The sequence below is a fragment of the Chionomys nivalis genome, chromosome 4 (assembly GCF_950005125.1).
Source record: "Chionomys nivalis chromosome 4, mChiNiv1.1, whole genome shotgun sequence".
Taxonomy (NCBI): Eukaryota; Metazoa; Chordata; class Mammalia; order Rodentia; family Cricetidae; genus Chionomys; species Chionomys nivalis.
Genome location: NC_080089.1, coordinates 31,717,441 through 31,744,053, shown reverse-complemented (window position 1 = coordinate 31,744,053; position 26,613 = coordinate 31,717,441). Strand labels below are relative to the sequence as shown.

The following is a 26,613-nucleotide window of genomic DNA, read 5'->3' as shown; positions in this document are numbered from 1 at the left end:
TGGACAAAATATTGTCTTTTTTCTTCTTGTGTAGAATCTTGATATCAGGAAAGTAGACATTTATTTGGGGTGGGGGAGGGGAGGACCAGTGATAAGGGAGAGTAGGAACAGGTAAAAGTAGTTGTGGGCAAATATGAGCAACATATAGTAGTGTGTATGTGTCATTTGAGAGTCACCGTTTTTACATTAAGTTAAAAAACCCTATGTACCAGAAAGATGAGAACATGACGAAAAGTTGCATGTAATTGTTTAGCGCGGTCAGAAATATAAACAACTCCACATGAACAGGCAAATATCATTAAGTTATAGCTACATTATAGCATAGGAAGTCTTGAAAACATGCATAGAAAAAATATGATATGTCCTGAATAGAAAACATACATAGAGACAAAGAGTAAACTGAGTCAGAGAGGTAAGGCAGAAGCATTTCCAATGCCTGCTAATTGACACAAGATTTCCTTGGGGGGAATAATAAAAACATTTCATATTGGCTTTACAACTGTGAGGACACTGAAGACATTGAATTCCATGTTGTACTTTATAAGTCTGTGTATATGTGTTTTGTCTAGGCAGTGTGCCATGTGTGAGTATGGAGGTCACAGGAAAACTGTGAAGTCAGTTTTGCTCCTTCCAAAAGCTCTGTGGAAATCCAGATTGCTGGGCTTGAGTAACAAGAATCTTTACCTGCTGAGCCAATTTTGCCAGCCCTGAATTATGTATTTTTAAAAAGTGAACTTTATGGTACAAAAATTATGTCTTTTACATGACTAATGACATATTGTAAAAAAAAATTAAAATCATAAAAGTTACCAATAAAAATTTATCAATCAAACACCCAAAGCAGGAAAAATTGCTTAAAAATGACAAGAAAATCCTGGCTTAAGCAAAATTACAGACAACATTATTTGGAACAATTTTCTTTACTGAGAAATAAATTTAGTCTCCCTGAAATACATCACTATGAGAGAAATAATGGCCCCCTAAGCTGTGAAGAGAAACGCTGTGAAAGGCTGTCCCCTTTAGCTTTTCTAGAGTGCTCAACATAGGCACTGCCTGATGTGCGCTGAGCGCAGACGTGGGAGAGAGCACATAATAGAAAAGAATAAGCTTTTCTTTTCCTGCTTTTCAAATATGAGTTCTAAACTCACGGCTACTTCAGGAAAAACAGTTCAAATAAATTTGGGGGCCTAGAAATGTCTTCTTCTTTCATTAGGATGGAGGAAAAGAGCAGAAGAAACATAAGATAACCAGGAAAAGTAAATTTCACTACTTATTCCCTTCAAAATTCATTGCTCTTATTTTTCTTTTTAAAAATTGATGTCAAGGTATGTAGTTTACCCTTCTAATACTCAGTAGGCAGAGGCAGGGAGAGTGCAGGTTTGAGGCCCGTTGCCCTACACAGTATGACTATTTTTTATAAAAATAAAAAGCATTATCAAATCAAGCATCCTTGAACTAGCAATTCAGTAGAACCCTGCCCAGGCAAAACTGCTTGAATAAATTTAAAAATCCCCATTCTCTTTCTTCCTTAAATCCCTTGTAATATTGCTTTATTTCTTTATAACTTGTGGTACATATTTGCATACTTATGTACATATATATATTTAAATAAGCTATATAAATAATTAGAAATGCTGTTCCAAACAGTTTTTATGCCCATACTTACAGATAAAATATATGTTCTTTGCAACTTTGAATTTTTAACTAATCATACTACCGGATTAGGTGGGTCAGTCAGTCTGTCTGTCTCTGTCTCTCTCTTTCCTACACACAAAGGGGGGGGGTAAGCTTAGGCTGAACTCAAATTCACAACATTGTTGAGTCTGGTCGTGAACTCTTGATTCTCCTGCCTCTCCTCCCACATATTAGGATTATAAACAAGTCACCACAGGTGGCTTCCAATGTTACTTCTCTAATGTGTACTCACCTTATCCATCAGTATCTAGCCTCCTACTTATAATTATAAGAGCAAATAATTATAAAGCTACACAACCCACAATTCATTAAAATTGCCAAAATAATGAAATGCACATAATTCTTTGACATGCTCTACAAAAAAGAAGGTATTTAAAAATCAAAACCATATAAAACATATCTATCAATAAATGCTAAGAACAGGAAAGCAAGCAAAATACTTTCTTGAAATACACCGTATGTTATCTGCAACCAGCTGGCCACAATCACAGGATGGAGAAGGTGCACTCACCTGGTTTTGGCACTGAGTTGGTCACTGACTGGGGAACTTTCTGGTTAATTAACTCGACACAATGACCAGGGAAGAGTCCCACCTAAAGAAAAGTAACAAAGAGAGGATTCCAAACCAGCAAACAGATCAGTGTGTGAACACTGCCAACTCAATTCCAGCAATGTACTCTACAGCCCCTCCCAAATGATTCTAATATTCCAAGTTTCTGAATACCAGATGACAATTACACAAACAAATAATAAAACAATCTGTTGCTATGAGTATGCAAAGCTATGTGCTGTTTTCTGTCCAAATATCTAAGTCTCTTTGTTAGGGTTTTAAATTTCCTAAAAATTTTTTCATACCAACCAAAATATCTAATCAGACTACAAGCCAAACATCATATAGGCAAAATAATATCTAGCTGAAATCTTAATCTAGTTGTATTGATACCTGTACAATCAACATTTAAATTGATTTTTAAAAGGCCAACATCAAGCCATAATTCAAATTGTTTTATGAGTATCTTTTTCTCTCTCTTGCAGGTTTCATTTAAAAATAATAAAGATAAGTAAGTTCCTGAAATAATGACTCATTAAAACTACAATACCCACTGCTGCTAAGGAATCAGCAGTGCAGACAAGGGTAAGCAGAAAGGAAGAAGAAAGACCTTCCAATGAGAGCAACAAACTGGTTTTGCAGAGCACACTACACTGCCATTACATTAGAGCTGCTTGCAGAGCCTTAGGTGAAATCCCAACAAGGTGTATCTGGAAAGTACTGAGTTCCAGGCACTCAGAGATATGGTGTGACCAAGAGAATGACTACAAAGATAAAAACCCAAGAGAAAACGTATAAGGAAAATCTTTACCAATATTTATAGATGTTTCCTCGGATAGGGATATAAATGGGACGCCATGCAGCAGATGTTAAAAATGAAACATGAAAACTACATCATGCTGCATCCCCCTTTGTTGACATGGGGAAGAATGGGACTGTCTTCCAAGAGTATGACTCATGATGTTCTGAGCTGCATAGTTTCCATCTGTGTGGGGTTATTTTTCACAGACTCGTTTGCTACATTATTACTTTAATTTCTGAATCGATACTCTATGATATGTCTTAAAATTATAAAGAATAATCACACAGTAAGTTGAAAAGAGGTTGTTAATCGAGTATGAATTTTGTCTAAAAATTTTGAATTAGGGATTATTAAAGCCATGTCTTGCAAAATAATGCATCAAATATGTTTTAGTAGTAAAATTTGTTTAACATATTTTCTATTCAACTTCTTGTTTCTCCAAACAAGTAAAATTCTTCCAAGATTGGTAGGACTGGATAAGAAACAACTTGTATTCTTCAAGAGGATACATGGCATATCGGCTAACAGGGCAGCCTCAAAAGCTGCCTGGGCCAGTCCTGAATTTGCTGCTTGCTAGGTTAGATAAGCAACTTGGTCTCTCTGTAATTCAGTTACCCTCTCCAAACACAATAATAATAATACTTATCTCATAAGGGTGTGTGTGGGGATTAAACAGATTAGTTTAACTTGAATGCATGTAGTAATCACTTGTCAAATGCTATGTTATTATCCCAGTATGCTGGCTACTGAAGACTTCAGGACTCTAGCTCCTCCACCAGATGAACAGGATGTTATGCCATCTCTTCTCTGTGTATATAAGCTAAGTTACTCTCAAATGTTACTCCTCCCATAATAGCTTAATTCAGTTCAATTTAGAAACACTTAAAATTTGCCATAAAGATTAGACTAAGTAACTCATCTACTTTCGTAGGTTCTGGGCCCTGAGTAAACAGCTTAGTTTTCCAACTTGTGAAATGAGGAATCTCACCACTCATACTTCAAGAGTTTAAGTAAAAATACCTAGCCTTGCCAGGCAGGGTGGCACATACCTTTAATCCCAGCACTCAGGAGGCAGAAGCAGGCAAATCTCAAGTTTGAGGCCCACCTGGTCTACAAAGTGAGTTCCAGGACAGCCAGAGCTATTACACAGAGAAATCCTGCCCTTGAAAAACCAGTGTGTGTGTGTGTGTGTGTGTGTGTGTGTGTGTGTGTGTATCCCTAGTTTAGTCCTTTAGCTCAGGTGTTATCTGAAATTCAGCAAAGAATGAGTTTCGCATCACTTCCCTACAAAGACTGCTCAAAGCTTGATGCATTTCTTCAGGGGACTATATCACCATGTATACTATTTTTATCTTCTAAGTTTATCTCAATGTGCTATTTAAGTATATGGGAAAATTCTGTTCACATCTGGTGCAGATCTACAATAGATCAACTGAATGCCGAATTCTGATCACTGTTCTCAGTGCTCTTTCTTACACACTGTATTTAGGCAAACAAAATATTTAGTTTCTAGATTTGACATTCAAGTGAAAACAAAACATATGTGAATGCAATGTCATGTTACTCTCCTCTCTCTACTTGTGCTTATTGGCATCTCAGCATCACCTGACCACAAGGAAAGACCTAGAGACTCTCAGAGGCCTTTGCCTACCATCATTAAGCTGTTGACTCAACTGTAGATACTATCTACCTTTCCTCTTGCCTTCTTTTCCTTAAAGCCAAAAGCGTTCTTAATGGTGAAGGGCTCTTTTAAGACAGACAATTATGTATTTGTAGAAGGCAAACAGATTCTATGTTCCCATCTTAAACGATCCATTGAAAACAAATGAAACTGTATTCTGTTGAAAGTACTATTCACTGACATAACTAACCCTGAAACAGTTAAGGAACACTGATACTTATCAAACAGATACTTAACTACTCCAGCACATATGAACACCTACCTCTAAATCATCCCAAGTGTTAAGGGCTGAAAGTGTCTAGAGCTCTGGCAATAGGACCTACTTGATGTGACATCTTGTTTCTTATCTTACTCTTTCTGCATCAGTGTTGGGAAGAATAGAATCAGGCCTATCAATCATCCAGGCTCAAATGAGATTCAGCTTTAGGAGAGGTTGGCAAAGAGGCAGCAGAGGAAGACATCAAAAGGGGGAGAAGACTGACTTTGGGACGGAGTGAGGATCACAGAAAGGGGTGAGGAACACTATCTCAGTAGCTTCCCCATAAGTCTCTGCAATGAAGTGAGACGTCCGAGAGGGTACTGAACCTGCAAATGTGCTGGTGTTCATTAACAGGCCCCAATGAGGAAAATGATGTTGATTTATGGCATTTTCTAGTGTTTGTGGCATAAGCACCCCTACCATAGTTAGTTTTAAAGTGCCAATGGGGCACAAGATTGAAAAATGATGCAGAATAGCACTTGGTAATATATTTGTATTATACAAACTCATGAGAAGAATGGAACTTCAGGAGCAGGAATAGTAAAATAGAATAGAATAGTAACAAAACATTGTATTTTAATACAATTAATTTATTGTAAACTTACACACTTCAAGTTTTAGTAAAGGTTGCATTTAGCAACCACACTAAACTCAGAGAGTTTTACAAGTGACTCCAGCTCACCCTAACCTGTAGCTATCTACTGGGTCATGTGCCTGTGAAGCACTGGTAGTTCTTGGAATCTCTTCTGACTGGTTGGCAAGTCCTAGCTCAGCTTTGGACTCTCTTGAGAACATGTAAGTTAATTATGAGAGTCTGGTTTAGCTTCAACAAAGAGGAGACTAAAAATATTTTGATGCAAATTAAAGAAAATGTTAGGTAGAAAAGCAGTGAGATAGAAATAGCCTGGAGCTTTGGTATAAGTAGGAAGAGAAAAGAATCCTTGTTCAACATGGAGGCCTTCTCTTAAATATTGTCTTCCTGAAGCAGCCAACCAAAAGCTAAAAAGAAATTTAAACATGTCAGTAACATGCACATCACTGACTTTCACAAACTTTTAAAGTTTAATTTATTGGGTGTAATCATAAGAGCAAAGTTTATAAGCTTAGCAAAGATCTGCAGCCACCCAGTCGTACCAGATTTTTCTATGGGAGTTATTTGGCCTCAGAAAGCTACAACTCCAGTATTTCATTTGCTGACTAAAACTTCCTTCCCCCTAAATCTCTGGTGTTTATATTCTGCAACCAATGCTGAAATTTGAGCCATTCTAAGCCTTTCATGCCTACATTCCCCCCTTGGGTAACATGTCTCTTTCAACTTATTTTTTTCTATCCAGTATGGACACCCTGTTGACCATTTAAACATTTAAACCAATGCTCTTAGTTTCCTTCCATGTTAATCTTGTACCACATCAAATTCAGCAACAATCATAACTGAACTAAAGCTTTTCTATATCTGCACATGCTATCTATCTTTGAAGAAAACCATATAACTGAGATGGTCAAACAAGTCCAAAAACACAGAAATGCAAATTATTTTCCCCTTTCCACAACCATTCTCAGAGAATCTACTCTACTTTAGACCGAGCCCAGTCTGACCTCCAGGCCCTTTCCAACTCCATTTCATACATGCACATGACAGGCTATGGAGTCAATTAGTCTAGATTTTAAAACTAGAGCAAATACTGTTTCCAGTGAGTTACTAGAAGGGAAAACAGAACCTTTCACAAATAAAGAGTAAGAGACAAACAAAACAAAATTAAAAAGGCAAAAGCTTTTCCAAAAAAGGATCTAAAAGCTGGAGTGCAAATTCTCATTCCTTTATCTTGTTTCTGGTTGCACCACTGGTGTGGGTTCTTTACGCATTTCTTCTTGAGCCCCTCCTTTCCCTACTCTTCATCTCCCACAGGAGCACACTGCACTGTCTTCTGAAATGCCCATTCCCTAATTTCCATTAGAGGAAAAACAAAACAAAACCTTTACAGCCTGACGGACTGATTTGATATTCAGAAATAAGGTCATAGATTGAGAAGTCAATCCAGGAGGTGACAGAAACATACTATTTAAAGTTCAGAGAGTAAAACGTCCAGAGCAAAGAGAATGAGGAGGTAATTCTCCCCCAAAATGTAGAAGTCAAATGGTAGAGCATGGCCTACATATGCATACATGCATATGCAACAGAAAAAAAAAAGGCAGAACTTGCAAAGTGCTGTGCCAAGTCAGTCAAGAGAAGTGTCAAGAAGACAGAAGACAGCAATCAGATGCTGATGTGAGCTTAGATATGAGGAATAAGAAAAATCATACTTGTTTTTACATTAAGTCTGAGACCACAAGTGATGTCATAGATGTAGGGTTTAGTAGGATCACACTTGTGACAGATGACAGCTGAAGAAAACTACAGTATACCTCCTCAGAATACGAAAAACATTGAGCTGAAGACAACTAAAATATAGGGGAGCTCTGTCTTCCCTCTGATTACCTAAAGCTCAGCTTCTTGAAATAAAGGTTGCATAAGTGGGAGTTATAAAAAATTGGCAATAGTGAATGCTTTTGCATGTGAAAAAAACAAAAAAGGAATTAAAAGTCAAGCACTAATGTATCCAAGCTGTCTCTGGCAGTGCTTCCCTGGGTTCTCTCATGTAGCTTCAGTTTGGGCTCTGAGCACACAACATGCAAACTTGTGCTGCCACAACATGCAGTGCCCATGGACATGGCCTGAAATTACCTTCGCTCAGATAGTATAGAATGTTAAGAGTAACATGGTTGTGTTTTTATTGCATATGCAAAATTTCTGCTCTTACAGAAATTATAATGGTAAAAACAAAGACTTCCATTATTTTCCTGCCGCCATTCTTCAGTAACTGTTAAATTAGTGTATCTTTGTAGCACATTTGATTAGAATGCTTGATTGTAAAAACTGTTGATTGGCAGAGTGATGTCACACACTTTTAATCCCAAAACACAGAGGCAGGGAGACAGATCTCAGTGAGTTAGAGGACATCCTGGTCTATATAGTGAGTTCCAGGACAGCCGGGGCTATAAAGAGAGACTCTGTCTCAAAAACAAACAAAAAACCTGTTTGAGTCTTGTTTAATATAAAGATCATAAAATAAATTTTGCCTAGAAATTAGGAGAGAACTTCCAACCACTTCTGAAATGGCCCTAAACATACTTCTAATAAGTTACAGTAGGTATTTATGCCATGTTAATCTTAGCAATGATGATAACAAAATCAAAATAGCTATCAAACATGAAAAATACTGATGATGTTCTATATCCCACATTATAAAATACATATTCAAGGTTTAATTTAATTTGTAATATGCTAAACAAGCATATTGTTAATAATAAAACCATATGTATCCCAAAGAATTGTTCTAAAATAGATTACTTTATGATTTATTAAGTGTTTGATTTGTATTTCTGTTTTTTGGGTTTTTTTTGTTATTTTTGTTTTGTTTTGTTTTAACCTATATACCCAAGGTTGTTTTCTCTGGTTCACTGGTTCTCTAGAGGGAGAAGTTACTGGGCGCGGGGGGGGGGGGGGGGGGATTAAGAAGGCCTGGCCTGAGGTAGGACAGTAATCTATTACATTCATAAAAGGTCTGAGTTCTCCTTCACCCTAGAGGATGATGTACAATCTCACTGATCCTTGGTGCAACCCTGCAATGATACCAGGGGCTGTCTCCCACATTTGCCTCGCTAGCTCTCCACCTCTGAAAACTGGGGCTGCTTTCCCTTGTGTCACTTCTAGACAGTCTGCTGCTCCTCTGTTGAAGGTCCAATGCTTCAGTTCCTGTTCCCTGAAGCTGTCCCATGCTGCATGCACTACATGTAAATAAAGTTGGTTCTCTCTTGGTAATTTGCCTTTTGTTGTAAGAGTCTGGTCCCAACTACACCTTTGTGAGTGTTGGGAGGAAAATATTGTTCTCACCTTCAATGTAATGCTGAGCTTAGAATCTAGATTGGATAGAGACAGTAAATACAAAAAGTGGGTGACGGGAAATGAAGAACAATGGAATGACATCAATCACAACTCAGAGGGTGGGACAGACATGTCTTTTGTATGGCAAACACCTGAGGAGATTCTGTTTCTTTGTTGAGTTAATTCAAGGAAATGTCAAATAAAACAAATTACAATTGCCCTAAAACTCTAATTAGTTTCCTTTATCATTTAAAAAGGACATAAGAGCAGCAAAGAGTAACATGCTTAAGTCAGAGTGAATGGGTTAATGGTTAAATATGGTCAATGAGTAAGTTTATAAAATAGAGCATTGGTCAGCAGTTAAGAGTATTTGCTAGCAGAGGACTTGGGTTCAGCTCCCAGCACCCACATGGCAGCTCACAAATGCCTGTAACTTCAGTTCCAGGAGATCCAATGCTCCTCTTCTGGCTTCAACCAGTACCACAAACACACAAATAATGCACTTACATATATGCAGGCAAAACATTCATACACATAACAAAAAATAAAAATCTTTAAATCTTTAAAAGAGAGAACACCGGTATATAAGACAGAAACAGAGAGTGAATGAGAATATGCAGTCAGAGTCATGAGTAGTCATTGTATCATAGCAAGCACGGAATTTGAAGTTCATTCTGCAGAAAATAAAACTAAAAAATTCTGAGCACCAGAGGAACAGAAGGTCTGTTTCAGGAAGAAATCTAGTAGCAATGTGTCTTTCAAAGCAGAAGAGATACGATAGATAAGAAGTAGAGTTTTACTGGGAATCTGTAAGAATAGAGTAATAAAAAAACTATGCTATATAAAATGAAGAGGAGTAAAGGGATGCGAATTGTCAAGTGAGTGGGCATAATTTTTTCTTTTACTATTCTTGAGTTCAACTGGTACACAATGAACTACACGTTTAAAATTATATTTTAGTAAGTTCTGACACCACAGTCAAGGAAGCATATAAATACACTCACCAACCCTAAGGCTCCCTTGTAATTCTTCTTTCCTTACATCTCAGCCTCTCCCCCGACTGCCAGGCAACTCTTATACCTATATACCATTGTACATTACTCCAAATTTTCTATGATTTCATTTGAATGAATCCTGTGGAATAAAGTTGCCTTATCTGTCTTTTTCCACATAGCATAATTACTTTGAAGATCATTCACATAGCTGCATGTATAAATGCTTAATTCCTTTTTATTACTAAGAAAAACTTTACTGTATGGATGCTATCATATGCCTATTCATTAATCTGCAGCTTGCAGATAATATAATCATTTACAGTCTTAGACTATTATATATAAAGCTACTATAAACATCGATGTTCAGGCTTTTGCATAAACATATTCCTCCTTTCTTCTTGGGTAATTCATTAGGAAAGGATTAGATAAAATATGTGGGAGGTGATGAATGCTGTGAATATGTTTTGCCATTGGTTAATAAAGAAGCTGCTTTTGGCCAATGGCTTAACAGAGTAAAGCCAGGCTGAAAGAGATATATATAGAAAGTAGTCAGAGCCAGAGAGAAGCCATGTAGCCACCACCAGGGACAAACATCTCTGCTAGGGCCACTGAAACTTTGCCAGTAGATCATGACCTCATGGTGATGTACAGACTAATGAAGATGGGTTAGTTTGGGATATAAGAGCTAGCTAGCAATACAGTTAAGCTCTTGGCCAAACAGTATGACAAATAATATATTTTCAGAGTGATTATTTCAGGTCTGAGCTGCTGGGAATGAATGAACAGCCTCCCCCAACAGAGAAGATATGTAATAGGTGTATAACTCACCTAAAAATCCTATAAACTAATGCAGAACCCTACATTCTAACCAGCACTGCACAAAACTTCTAATTCTTCAGCCTTGCCACGTAAGTTATGGGGCTATGCCTCATTGTTATAACCTACACTTTCTGAAAGACTATTGCTGTTGAAAATCTATACTTGTTATTCAAATCCTTTTGGATATATGTATGTTCTAATCCTTGCCCATCTTTGAAACCAAGTTCCATTTCCTAGTGAGTTTTGGAATTAATTCACATGTTCTATATTCAAGTTCTTTATCAGATGTAATTACTGCAAAGACTTGCCACGTAAGTTATGGGGCTATGCCTCATTGTTATAACCTACACTTTCTGAAAGACTATTGCTGTTGAAAATCTATACTTGTCATTCAAATCCTTTTGGATATATGTATGTTCTAATCCTTGCCCATCTTTGAAACCAAGTTCCATTTCCTAGTGAGTTTTGGAATTAATTCACATGTTCTATATTCAAGTTCTTTATCAGATGTAATTACTGCAAAGACTTGCCACGTAAGTTATGGGGCTATGCCTCATTGTTATAACCTACACTTTCTGAAAGACTATTGCTGTTGAAAATCTATACTTGTCATTCAAATCCTTTTGGATATATGTATGTTCTAATCCTTGCCCATCTTTGAAACCAAGTTCCATTTCCTAGTGAGTTTTGGAATTAATTCACATGTTCTATATTCAAGTTCTTTATCAGATGTAATTACTACAAAGACTTGCTCCCAGTCTATGCTTATATTTCTTTTATGGTGCTTTCTAAAATTTTACAAAATTAAAATTATTTTATGAATTGTTCATCTGATGTTACACTTAAGAAACCTTTGCCAAATCCAAAGCCACAGACATTTTCTCTTATCTTCATTTGAGGAGTTTTATAGTTTATTCTTTACTTTTGGATATGTGATCCATTTTGAGTCAATTTTCACACTTGATGCAACATATGAACTAAAGTTCATCTTGGTGGCAAAAATAAGTCATTCCTTCACTGAACTGGCATTTGATGGTTACTGGAATCACTTATCCATATAGGTGTGGGTCTATTCTAGAATCTATTCTGTTCCACTACGCAGTCTTTATTTGCATTAATACTTCTTGATCCAGAAGTTCTATAGCAGACCTTCACTTTGAGCTAGTTCTCTTTTGGTTACAAATCAGGCCTGGTTTTTCTACCCTAATTCTTCTGCATTTCCATGTGAATTGTTTTATCTTCTCATCAGTTTCTACAAAAGAAGTTTGTGGGGATTTTTACCTAGGATCATTTTGGGAAGAAAGAATAATTTAAGAACAGAGCCTACCAACACACAATCACGCTTACTTGGGTTGTTTTCATTTCAACCAGCAAGCTCCTGTAGTATACAGTATACATATCTTTTACATCTCTTTTCCGCTTTACAGCTGCATATTTTTGAAGCTATTATAAATGGGCCTTGTCATGCTTAATAAATGCTGTTCAGTCTGTGGACTTCCTTTAAAGTAGGAAAGCTCTTATGCGCTTATCCTAAGTAGCTATATCTAAATGTGTATTTTAAAAGACAGAAATTATTTTGCTTTTTATGTCTTTTGTGTGTGAAAGTTTCAGATGTTTTTGAAATTGTATACACAGGTAGGTAGAGGTGTTATTTGTAGCTTTTATTTCAGAGTCATAAGAAAGGGTCTTAGAAGACAGTTCAAACGGGAGAATATATAGTTTGAAGAGCTTAATAATTACTGCTCGTAACTGTCTTATCAGTGGCTTCAGTGAAATTGGACATGTCAGACAACACTTGGTAGGATATATTGTGATGATATGAAGTAATAAAAAGCTATGCAGTAGCAAATTCATTTCTGGGCATCAATGATAACAATGCACCAACCTGAAAAACTTAAAACATCAGCAATGAATAAAAATATGTAAAATTTACACATTTCTGTGATCTAAAGGAGGGTTGGTGCAAAGTCAGAACTCAGTTCTGTATTTGTAGTATTCTAGTAATGACTGTATTTTGTATTTACCATTTTTATGAAATAAAACAATTTATCTATATTTCTGTGTCTAGATTTTTGTGTGTGTAAGGTTTGTTGTGTGTGCTGTGTCTGTATGTGTGTGCTAATTTGCCTGTTTGCGGATGCACACGTATGTAAGGATGAACATGTACACAAACACATGTGTACATATGCATTTGGAAACAGGGTTGACAATAGGGATTTTTTTTTTTAATGTGCACTGGTGTTTTGCCATGGGTGTCGCATCCCCTGGAACTGGAATTATAGACAGTTGTGAGCTGCCATATTAGTACCAGGAATTGAACCTGGGTTCTCTTGAAGAGCAGTCAGTGCTCTTACCCACTGAACTATCTCTTCAGACCCCAATATTGGGGATCTTAATAGCTTTTCCACCTTATTCTTCTTGAGACAAGGTCTCTCAATCAAAATCAGGGTCCATAGTATGTCAAGTAATCATCTTGCCCTGGAGAACCCATGTCTATGTTCCAAGACTAGAATTAAAATTTAGCCAGCACACCTACCCAGCAGTGTTATGGGAATATGAACTCTGGTACTCTTGCTTGGACATGAAGCACTTTGATCAATGAGCCATCTCCTCAGTTCTGCCTCCAGACTTCTATCCCTTAAATGACAGTTTAGAACCATATGGCCCACTGTCATCTACTACAGAAATCTAGGATTCTTACAAGCGGAGAAGTAGAGGTCACTACTGTTCATAAATTGCTACTGTGATCTGTTTTTTACCCAGAATGCCTGTTATTATGTGGGTTCTATACTGATCAGGTTGTTTTAGGTTTTTTTCTGTATGTAAATATGATAAAAGGACTCTCACCTAAAGCTGTGAGAGTTAAAGGTTAATGAAAATGTGCTTAGAATAGCTTACATATGCACTTACAAAATGACTTCTATTATATCATGTATTCCCTCTGCTCTTGAAAATATGTGAGCTTCTAGATGATATTCCTTGTATATTCATATGATTTATCAATATTTATCTATAAAAGAAACATTTTGTTCTTTTTTGGGTTATAAAAAGGTGCATCTTTTTTTTAGAAGGGCAAGCTTTCCAAGTACCTACATTTGTTATGACAATCAGACAGAAAAACATTAAACTCTTAGGTAAAGAAAGTATTGGTATTGAAGAATTGTTTTAATTTTTGTGCACAGAAAAACTCACACACTGTTCTGGAATAATTAAAAAAACAAAACATGTGATCCTTGACCATCCTGTGGAGAAGTATACAAATCGTTGTTACCTCCAAATGGGATTTATCTTCTATATTAACCACTTTGCCAATGTATGTAAGGAAGAATCCCCGTGAGTTAGGAAGACAGAACAACTGTTGAATTTTATTGACTCCCTCTAACTCTGCAAAGTGTTAACAACGGAAAGTTGAATCAGTGGACTCCATATGAAAATCATCTGTGGAATTTGCTATAAAACTTAACCTCCTACTCCATGTCCTCAGATCCTGATACCAAAACCCAGTTGTTGTTGTTGTTGTTTTTGATTTTCAAGACAGGGTTTCTCTGTAGCTTTTGGTGTCTGTCCTGGAACTAGCTCTTATAGACCAGGCTGGCCTTGAACTCACGGAGATCCGGAGATCCACTTGCCTCTGCCTCCGGAGTGCTGGGATTAAAGGTGTGTGCCACCACTGCCCAGCCCAAAACCCAGTTTCTTGGGCAATTATGATGTAAGTGGAGCCCATCCCAAGACAAAAGCAGAAACCCTCTGAGAACATTGCACTTAAACTAATAATGATCAAAGCTGCTACCACTATGCTTGTATAATGCCTTTGACCTAAGGACCTTACTCCACACACCAAGAATGGCTTATGCCTAGGAGCGTGAATCTGAGAGGGATGCCAGCTATTTTAAAACAGTGACGGCTTCTTTCCCACCTGAAATATTTAATATGCTGAAACTTTAAAATATTCAATGTATGTCTTAGGAGACAAAACTACACATTTCAGAATTTCAAATCATTGTCGTTAATATAATCTCACACTTCCTACTCCCAGAAGTTTAAAGAAAAGAGAGTCCTGGTATAATTTAAACACATGGATGAACTTACTCTTCTGTTCTCACAGCTAAATTATAGTCTGGGCTAGAACAATGTGTTAAACATAATGTAGCAAATTGTTGGTCTTAACCAACTTCCAGCAGAGACAAAACACACCAGAAGTGATCTGGCATCCTATCCCACAACTACTGAAGCAGAATTTTGGGGCTTTAGTCCTTGAGTTCAGTGTTTTATGATATTTCCCTTGTGGTTCTTATACACACTAAAGCTGAAGCACCAGAGGCTAAGATGAGCAGAAAAGAACAACTGGTAGCAGAAGAGCATTATGACCTGAAGGGCTGCGACAGTCACACAGCACCATTAAACACCTCGTGTGATGGATAAGCCCTCAAAACCTGACTGCTGTCACACAGGAACAAGAAAGCTCAGCAGCAAGACCCCATAGAGCTGGCAGGAATGGGAAGTGGTATAGCCACTCTGGAAGACACTTTGGTCTTTTTTTTAAATGCTGAATATATTCTTACTATGTGATTCCATAACTACACACCATGGCATTTATCCAAAGGACTTAAATGCTTAAAATCTACACAAAACCTACAAGTGGATATAATAGCAGAGTTACCCATACTTGCCAGAACACAGGAGCAGTAAGGTGTCCTTCATGGGTGAATGGAAACATAAACTATGGCATATCCAATATATGTTCTGTCAAAACCCACAGACTGTACACAATACTCTATCAATATTGGTTCATTAATTTTAAACCAAGTCAAAAACTGGTCTTCAGTAGTTGTGGAATAGGAGTGGAGACTGCACTTTTCTGATCTGTGTCCAGCCTGTACATCACCTCAGACCACTTTGGAGCCTGACATGGGACCTTCTCAGACACACCTGACCTCAGGAGTAAGGCAGGATTCCTACCCAGCAGTCTTTCCAGGGAATTCTTCACAAGGACCTCAATCTCTTATCAAGTATGGCCAATACTCCAAGCTCTTGCTAACTTTGGCCTGGGAAATTAGAGAAGACCCTATTCTCTAGCAAATGTGAATATGAGATATACAAAGGACCCTCAGAGGAAACCAATTCTGACAACTCTTTATTCATGGACTTCTAACTTCTAGACCTTATGAAATAAACACATCCCACTGTTCAATTCCTGAAATTTTATCACCTATTTATACCATAATATATGAAATACAATGACCTGCAACATAATTTACATTAGATAAATTTAAAACTCTAATACTGGCACTCTGATTACTGTCTTTCTAAAAAAGGATCACATAAAGATTCTCTTATAAAGAATCATTCCCATAATACCCTTCAACTGTTAAAGGCTTTTAAAGATTACAACATTCAGGTAGGTTTTGCTATAATACATTTAACTATACAAAATAAAGCCCACTAGTAACTCGGAGTATTTGCTAGCTCTGCTGAGGTCCCCACAACTCAGAATTCAAAAATATCTATTAAAAAAAAAAAAAAAAAACTACCTTCTCTAACAGTGGGAGGAAGTAATTACCTGGAAGTCTTTTTAAATTAAAAAAAAAAAAAAAACAAAGCAAAACACTGCCTTAGAAATGCTATGTAACACCTCCCCCAAAGATGTCCAACATGTTTTCCCACTCACACTTCTCCATGCAACTGGCCATATGCACTCTTACAAATGACTGGTGTAGGTGCAAGGAATAATGAGCTGAGTGGAGCCTGTACTAAAAATACTGGGCTCATTTTTAAAAACTTTTGACAGTGACATTTGAAGATCTGCTCTTGGTATATAGGTATCTCATCAACTGCTGTTCTTAGAGGAGATTCCAATGTCATCTACACGTAGTTGCTTTCTTGAGGCCAAGGAAAATAAAAAAAAAAAATCCATATAAACAGGATCTTATGTCAAATACAAATCTCCCTATATTAAAAAAATTATTTTTGCCAAGTATGGTGGCACACACTTAATGCCAGCATTTGGGAGGCAAAATTAGGTAGATCTCTATGAGTTTGAGGTCAGCCTGGTCTACAGAGTAACTAGGATACCCACGGCTAATTCCCTACGTAAAGAGACCCTAACTCAAATAAGTAAGTAAGTTTATGTTACATAATATATACTGGTAATAAATTGATTTTCTACTATTTTTAAACTACTTAATGTATACTAATTTTGCATAATTTTATAAAATATTTTAAGTATGTATATAAGAGGGGGGTTATACTTGAATGTACGGATACAGGTCCCACAGAGTCTAGAAAAGGGCACTAGATGCACTGGAGCTGGAGTTACAGGTGGTTGAAAGCCACCATGTGGGTGATAGGAACTGAACTTGGGTCTCTTTAAGAGCAGCATGTGATCTTAACCAGTCAGTCCCTATATTGACTTTGAAAAGTATTAGTCTGACAAATCAATCTGTGTAGGTCTTAATTAAAAAATTTAGAGAGGTAAATCTATGCCTACACTACTCAACAAGTATTTGTTATAGAAATGAGGGGAAACTGTTACTAACAGTAATAGAAATAAGACGCTGAAAGAGAATATGAAAATTTTCAGCAGAACCTCTGATTTTAATAATAAACTTAATTTTTCTCTCTGCTTCCTTATCCTTAGTGTACAGAAAGGCAACTGATTTTTTGGAGTTGATTTTGTAACCTGCCACATTACCAAAGGTGTTTATCAGCTGTAGGAGTTCTTTGGTAGAGTTTTTGGGGTCGCTTATGTATACTATCATATCATCTGCAAATAACGAAAGCTTAACTTCTTCCTTTCCAATATGAATCCCCTCGATCCCCTTATGTTGTCTTATCGCTATTGCTAAAACTTCAAGCACTATATTGAAGAGGTATGGAGAGAGTGGACATCCTTGTCGTGTTCCTGATTTTAGTGGGATGGCTTTGAGTTTTTCTCCGTTTAATTTAATGTTAGCTGTCGGCTTGCTGTAAATAGCTTTTATTATATTTAGGTATGACCCTAATCTCTCCAAGACCTTTATCATAAAGGGGTGTTGAATTTTGTCGAATGCTTTTTCAGCATCTAATGAAATGATCATATGATTTTTTTCTTTCAGTTTATTTATATGGTTGATTACATTGATTTGCGTATGTTGAACCAGCCCTGCATATCTGGGATGAACAGAATTGAAAACACTATCCTGAGTGAGTTAAGCCAGACCCAAAAAGAGGAACATGGGATGTACTCATTCAGATTTGGTTTCTAGCCATAAATAAATGACATTGAGACTATAATTCGTGATCCTAGAGAAGCTAAATAAGAAGGTGAACCCAAAGAAAAACATATAAGCATCTTCCTGAATATTAACCTTCATCAGGCGATGAAAGGAGACAGAGACAGAGACCCACATTGGAGCACCGGACTGAAGTCTCACGATCCAAAGGAGGAGCAGAAGGAGAGAGAGCACGAGCAAGGAACTCAGGACCGCGAGGGGTGCACCCACACACTGAGACAATGGGGATGTTCTATCGGGAACTCACCAAGGCCAGCTGGCCGGGGTCTGAAAAAGCATGGGACAAAACCGGACTCGCTGAACATAGCGGACAATGAGGACTACTGAGAACTCATGAACAATGGCAATGGGTTTTTGATCCTATTGCACGTACTGGCTTTGTGGGAGCCTAGACAGTTTGGATGCTCACCTTACTAGACCTGGATGGAGGTGGGTGGTCCTTGGACCTCCCACAGGGCAGGGAACCCTGATTGCTCTTTGGGCTGACTAGGGAGGAGGACTTGACTGGGGGAGGGGGAGGGAAATGGGAGGCAGTGGTGGGGAAGAGGCAGAAATCTTTAAGAAATAAATAAATAAAAATAAATAAATAAATAAATAATAAACTTAAGTCTAAAGGAAACAAATAACTTATCTAAGGCTATACAGAAGAAAGCTGATAGTAATGCCAAGACCAAACCACCACTCATCTTAAAGCCAATCTGGTTTTAGTCACTTCTTTTTTAAGCATTTACTTATTTGCAACACACTTGCACAGGTACACACATGCAAGTCAGGGCACATGGGTGGAAAACAGGTCAACTTTTGGGAGATAGTTCTCTCCCTCACTATGTACACCTCAGTGATTGAACTCAGGTTGTTAAGCTTGTCAGCAAATGCTTTTACCTCCCAAGCCATCTCATACCCAGTTTTACAATTCATCAAAAGCATTTATTACTCAGAGCTCTGAAGAAATTAGAAGAAAGAAATGTTCAATTACACACATAAAGTGTGTAGCAAAATGAAGATGACAATGTTCTGATCTTAGGAAATTAAAATTGTTGTCTATGCTGTAACAAAAATGATAAAACTAAAGATTTCAAATAAAAACATTTAAGTTTTAAGATTAGTATGAGTATTTATTGAACAAAATCGTATATACATTAGGCCAGATATAAGCACTTAACATTTCTGTCTTCACCCAAGTGACCTCTAGGACAAACTGTGAGGTCAAGTAAAGTCCTGTGATCTCCATTTGAGAAGACACAGCATCAGAAAAATACGGTCAGGACAACACTGGACAAAAGCCAAGCAGACTGGCACCAGAGCTTATAATTAACTACCACACTGCACGGTTTTAACTACACTAATATTTTCTAAATATGCACATTTAATAAAAAGCTAAAAATCAGAATTCTTAAAATAGGTAAAGCTTAAAATAGCTACATAAGAGCTAAATATCCAACTTTCTATTATAATTTATATGTTTTTGCAACAGTTTTATAGGGAAGGCACAACTACCAGCAAGAATCTTATCCCTCCCTCCAAAAACTTGGGTACTGATTAAGTATAATTTTAAGACATTTTCAGAGGGTACTCTGTGTAGTTTTAACAGATAAGATTATATATATATTAGTGCAAGGTCATTTAAAAGATGCCATTGTGATAAAGTGGCCAAGTGGTTAAAGCTGTAGACTGCTAAAAGAGGGCCACTGTCAAATATCGAATTGTAACACATGTGGAAAAGGTAAATGGAACATATTGCAGTTCTACTGCTCTGTCATCAACACACTGATTCATTTTCATAGGAAAAAAAACTGATGGAACTCAGAAAATTCTAACAGAAAACATATTTGAATTGTTATTTGAAACCAATTAGAAGCAAGGCATATTCATAGCTCTGATCACCTGGAAAGTGGTCCTCAGCCTGAGACTGCCTGCACTCTGGCTCTAGCCAGTTCAGGAATGGAATGGAAGGGCGGGGGCGAAGAGGGGAAAGGAGGGGAGGGGAAGAAAGTCAGCACAGTACAACCAGACTCAGGAATAAGGGCTAACACCATTATCACACACATCTTTGAACATTTCTAATGCCATCTCCTGGCACATCTTGTAAACAGCTACACTAATGGAACATACAGAAAATGTTCTTTGAGTTTCCACACATTTAGTGTTTGTGTTGCTTACCTGAAATCCATGTTTGCCTCTCCACCATGTACTTAATACTTTGGGAGGCATGTCAATAACAGAAACAATATCTCCCACCTGCGGGAATCAAAATTTTAAGTAAAACATTTTTTGATAAATTTCAAACCAATTGCCATATCTTTAATTAACATATGAATACACAGAAGAGCAAAGTACTATTTTATGCTTTAATAAATTCTGGGAAAACATGCTGACTTTTAAAAAATAATTTTAACAGTTTTACCCTTTATTAAAGGGTATTCTACTGAAAGTTAAATAGCACAAAACTGATTCAGCTAACAGAAGTGCAGCGCTTTCAAAAACTAGATTTCGGCATAATACATTTTTAAAGATTTATTTATTTTCTGCATAACATTTTGCTTGTATGCGTATTTGTGAACCCTGTGTGTGTCTGGTGCCTGCAGAGATCAAAAGAAGGTACCAGAGCTTTTGGAACTAGAATTATGGATGGTTGTGAATCATCATGTGGGTTCTATGAACCAAACCTGGGTCCTTGCAATAGCAATGAGTGTTTTTACCTGGCATGTCACCTTTCCAGCCCCAGTAAGTATAAATCATTTTTAAAGTGAGGCATTACTCCATCACCATCACTATCACTTCTGTTAGAAAAGAGTTGTCAACTTATGATGGTTTTGTTATACTATGGTGCAAACAACAAGCATTTGTATAAACTTTGTCTGATGTCTTTTGTATGCTGGTGAAAACAGCCAACCAGATGACCATGGAGGAAAACCACAAATACTCTAGTCCTACGCAGCAAGGCCAGGGTTATGTATATCAATTAATTTCTGATTCAATTGGCTTTCAGTTTTTTGAGACATAAGTTAAGGAGCTTTAGAAATTTGTTCCTGCTGTTATTATCAGCGATCAAAGTTATATCTAAAGGACAGCACTAAATACACATATTTTGAGTAATAGTATCTATTAATACTGATTACCATGTTCATACTAGCACAACCCTGAGTACCTGACATATCTTAATCACACAGAAGAAGCTTGAGATGAGTTCTTAGTAACTGTAAAGCCTGTTAACTCCACTATTAGTAGAAAGTACTAATACTCCACTAAAGAATTAAATTTCTTCATTGTAAATGGCAATGTATAAGCTTATACCAATGAACAAATCATAAACACAAAACTTTTCAAACATATATTTAGTAGAAGTTATATTCTTTCATCGAAAATGCACATATGCACCCACCCACTGAGATGGTGGGGCTGATCTAATGGGAGCTCACCAAGGCCAGCTGGACTGGGACTGAAAAAGCATGGGATAAAACCGGACTCTCTGAACATGGCGGACAATGAGGACTGCTGAGAAGCCAAGGACAATGGCACTGGGTTTTGATCCTACTGCACATACTGGCTTTGTGGGAGCCTAGCCTGTTTGGATGCTCACCTTCCTAGACCTAGATGGAGCGGGGAGGACCTTGGACTTCCCATAGGGCAGGGAACCCTGACTGCTCTTTGGACTAGAGAGGGAGGGGGAGGGAAGGAGGGGTGGGGAGTGGGGGGAGGGGGAGGGAAAAGGGAGGCGGGGAGGAGGCAGAAATTTTTAATAAAAATATGAATTTAAAAAAATGCACATATGGGCAGCACTAATTGGAGTTAATATGTTACTGAGAAAGAAGATAACGTGAGACTAGAAGGGGCAAAGTGTTAGGGGAGAACTGAGGAGGTGGTGAAGGGAAGAAATCAGGATGCATATGATCATGATTCTCTACATACATATGTGAAATTCTCAGAGAATCTTTAAAATAAATTACAATCTTTAAAAAATATTAAACTTTAAATGAAAATATATATTAAGTATTGAAATGGTGAAACTTGTTAACTTCCCAATGTTTTTAAAGTTTAGAAATTAATTTGTATGATATATATTTTATAATTAAACATTCAAATTAATTTCTATTTATTTATTTATCAAAAGAAGGTCTCACGAATAGCCCTGGGTGTCCGAGAATTCATTACATAGTCAAGCTGGCCTCAAACTCAGAGACCTCATGAGTGCCAGGACCAAAAGCATGTGCCACAATGCTCAGCATTAAAATTTATTAACAGAGAATTATTTTATGATAAAATATAATTTTTCAGTATAGATTAATTCCAAAGTAAGAATAAAAATTTAAAAAGAAAAATGCTAATAGCTATGATGACAGGGCTACATCTGCAAGACTGTTACTACTACAGCTTGTGCTAAGGAATCTGCCTTTTATGTTTACTCTGATTTCCTGGGTCACAAATAATCAATCTTCATGTTTGTTAAGAGTCATGGTATGTTTCAATACTGGCATTTTTTATATGCAAAGCCTAACAGTTTAGTATGGGAACAGGTCTTAACTATAAAACTGTTCGAGGCCAGCCTGGTCTACAAGAGCTAGTTCCAGGACAGGAACCAAAAAGCTACGGAGAAACCCTGTCTCAAAAAATAATAAAAACAAACAAACAAACAAAAAAAACTATTGCACTGTTTTTCCTTTTATTTGCCTAATCAACACACATTTGCTGATTTATTATACTATCATAAATGCAGTGAATAAAAATGAACACCAGAGATACATGTTTCAGACCTCAGCGTGATCAAACATTTCATCCTTATGATAGACAACTGGATTTAGATATTCTACTTCCTTTTTCAATTTTTATTAGCACATGTCTAATGTGCAAATAATGGGCTTAATTTTTTTTTTTTTATACAAGTACACCATGTCCTCTGGTCCCATCATCCTCTACTGCTCTTTCTCACCCATTCCCACCATGCCCTCTGGTCCCATCATCCTCTCTCACACTATCCTCCCTGGTTTCCTTCTCACAAATAAACCCCCTCCACTTTCATGTTTGATAGATAACAGGCAGACATATTTAATTCTGGATTCCACATATGAAAAACAACGTGATATTTGTCATTCTAAGTCTGGCTTATTTTATTTAAAATTATGGTTTCCAGTTCCCTTGGTTAACCTGAAAATGACATAATATTGTTCTCCTTTCATAGCTGAGTAAAACTTAATTGTGCACATATACATTTTCTTTCTCCATTCATCTGCTGATGGACAACTAGGCTGACGACATAACCTTGTTACTGTGAATGGAGCAGCAATAAAAGGATGTTATATGGCTCACTGATAAATGAAAAACGGTTAGCATTTATTTTGCCTCTTATCAGCCAACACACATTTTGTAGACAAAAACTTAAACCCCTTCCTTTTGCACATGACAGCAAGAAATACTCATTTTACTCTTAGCCTCTCCTTTGATAACTCAGCACCCCACTAAGTACTAGATATTATGTTTGCTGAGATGAACAAGGCAACCATGACTGCATGTCAGAGTGATGAGAGTCATTCTAAAAGGCATCCAACTCTGCTTTCGAGTATGCAGTCCCCATGGAGTAAGACCAGGGATGACTTCCTGGTAGATATGGGAGACACTGACAGTAAAAGCTGAAGGATGAAAATAGTCATTTAAATAAAATTAGAAAGCTTTCCAGGCCAAAAGATAAAAGACTATAGAAAAATCTCATGTCTTCATTTTTTTTTTAATTAAGTGAATTCTTAAAACAGCTAGAGACAGGCAATAAAGGTAGCAATGACCATAGGACAATTAACACTTTCTAATCATTTACCTCTAAGGTCAGTTCATCAGGGGCCCGAGCAGTGTACCGTTTGATGACATGGGCAGCACCGACAGCAGGAGTGTTGATGGACGACTCCTCGTGAACTAGAAGATGGTTTCCCTTATTGTCAATCTACAATGAAAATCAAGTGCCATGAAATGTCTAAAGTCATGGGACTTGTCCACCCATAAACAGAGATTCAATTTAGAGAGACAATAAGCCTCAAAAGTCTTTTTATTTTTTTTTAAATCTCTCATTTATGAGGGCCAGCAAAACAGCTCAGCAGATCAACACATGTGCCAACAAGTCTGAGCAGGTTAGGTTTGAGCCCTTAGGACCCACATGTTGGGAAGGGAGAATCAACTTCTCCAAGTTGGCTTCTGATTTCCACACATGTTCTGTGCCACGTGTATGCTCCACCCCACAAATATAACAACAACAACAAAAAATCTTTAAAATCCTATCACTTACTAGGTAGCTAATATACGAATAGCAGTAAGTGTGCTGTGCAGATAATGTATGGAATTTTACTTAATTCTCAAAATATACTGTCATTACCTTCATTTAAAGGGGAAGATGAAAAACTGGAAAAAGCCATTTAATTTAAGAAAAATTAAACTATTTTTCTAACATCATTCAACCAACAAAGGTAAAGTCATAGTTTTAGTGCAAGCAGGCTTGGCTCAGGGTTCCATATCCCTCTTTTCTTATAGTATCTCAATTTTTACTGAGAGGAAAGAATATATAATTATACATATACAAATTAACAGTAAATATCTTAAGACACTCTTAAATTGGGACCTCTAAAAGATTAATTGTCCATAAATAACAAAAATATTTTCAATTCTTAAAGAAATGAAAAACAAATAGCTTACAAAATATCTATTAACGTAATACTGTATAACAAGATAGTTCTTTTACAAACAGATTTATAAGTTATTAATTTTATCTAAAATCTGTATTAAATATTTTATAAATAGGTTTATAAAATATATTAAAATGATTTTCTAATTAAAGAGAAAGATTTAATATCAGAATATCAGCTACTATGCTGGGGAGATGGCTCAGCATTTAAGAGCACTGACTGCTCTTGTAAAGATTATCCTCCCAGCACACATATGATGGTTCATATCATTTGAAACTTCAGTTTGAAGGCATCTGAAGCCCTCCTCTGGCTATTTGGGGTAGCAGGCACACACAGCACACACGCAGACATGCAGATACATTAAAATTAAAATTAAAAATATCAGGTATCAATTCTCCTAGAAGATGAGAACATACTTTATTTTTTTATTTGTGAAACTCATCAACTATCAGATTTCAACAAAGTCCTTAAGTAAATCATTTTAGAATAAGCTTTCACCAAGATGATTAGACAGATACCTCCATCCAGGTAAGGGCAGGCCCACAGTTGATCTTGTTGCCAGCAATAGTTGAGAGGCGTGACAGGTAAGCCATAAGCATCTGAGTAACTGACTGAAAAGAAAGAGTCACTGTAACTCATAGGAAAGAGCAACTCCCTACTTTTTATAAAAAGTTATTTTTAGGAGGAAAAAAAAACCCTACAGATCTTTGGGAATTTAATAATTACATTGGGTGGGCATGGTGGCACACACCTTTAATCCCAGCACCCAGGAACCTGGGGCAGGTGATCTCTGTGAGGTCAGCTGGGGCTGCACAGAGACCCCTATCTTAAACATCTAAAAAAAATAATAGTTATAGAGAATTCTTCAATGAAGTTACAGAAGACTATCACTGAAACAATGACATTTTTTAAAGAATAATTCAGCCACTTTCTATTGTGGGATATTTAGTTTTTAATACCTTATCATCAAGGGCCATACTGTAGAGGTTCTGATTTTATGACCTTTTTTTTTTTTCTATTTTTGTATTGAAAACACACAGGGTATTTATTAGAAGGTACACGTATGTGGCTTTTCTGCCTATCTTTCCTCTATGCTTTCCATGGCTGTAATCTCCCATGCATATAGCTGTATACAGGCAGCCATATCATGTGATCCTACACCATGGTACAGCTCAGTGCTCTGGAACATGATAATCTGAGGCAGAAGAATGATACAGAACCTACATCTGTACATCTATCCATTACAGGATAGCTAAACACTTTCTGATTGGATCTGATGTCTTCTCCACAGAAGGGAATTTCATGTATGGTACAATAATCCTGTGTCAAAAGCCTACACAAGGTCTAGAAAATCACAGACCCTAAGATACTGCATGTTATTGTTATTTTGCCAAATAGTCATGATGTCTGTCAAACTGCCTTCTAAATAAATATTTGTAGGAATACCAATAGATGGGGGCAGTGCTCTTAATACAGGCTAGAGAATCTGCACCCAACCCCCTGCCATGGGCAGCAGTCAACTTGGACATTGATCAAAGTGATAAGAAGAAAGAATAGATTGCTCATCACCAAGGAAACATCTTTATCTAGTAGCCCTACCCTAGGACGTCCTTGAAGTCTCACAGAACAGCTTGGAAGAGGAAACAGAGTTTAAGTACTACAGGATAGGAGTAGCGCTATGGAAACACTGTCTTCCAGATATGAAATGGCTATTGCACTGTGGTTACTTACACAGACCTATGCAAGATCAAACTATCTAAAATCCCAGCAAAGATGGGGACGACAATGTTCAGGCCCCACTCTTACTGAGGAGCTACTGGCAGATGATAAATTGAGGGGAAGAGGGGGAATTATTCTGCTTGGAGAGTATGGCCACTGGTAAGTTTCCAAAGTTTCAATGGATGGCCACACACCATGTGCACCACTAACTAGACTTAGTAGGTTATCAAAAGAAGGC

At 37.1% G+C, this 26,613-nt stretch overlaps 1 protein-coding gene across 3 annotated transcripts in view; it reads right to left on the bottom strand.

Annotated features, from left to right (window-relative positions):
- Arhgap32 (Rho GTPase activating protein 32) overlaps window positions 1-26,613 on the bottom strand; it is a 227,892-nt gene that overhangs the window by 58,788 nt on the left and 142,491 nt on the right. For all 3 annotated transcript variants that reach the window (XM_057766589.1, XM_057766587.1, XM_057766588.1), the window contains 4 exons: window positions 25,175-25,267; window positions 23,801-23,923; window positions 20,155-20,232; window positions 2,207-2,288 (listed from right to left, as the gene is read on the bottom strand). In XM_057766589.1, coding sequence (XP_057622572.1) covers window positions 2,207-2,288; window positions 20,155-20,232; window positions 23,801-23,923; window positions 25,175-25,267 — 376 coding nt within the window. The remainder of the gene's footprint in view (window positions 1-2,206; window positions 2,289-20,154; window positions 20,233-23,800; window positions 23,924-25,174; window positions 25,268-26,613) is intronic.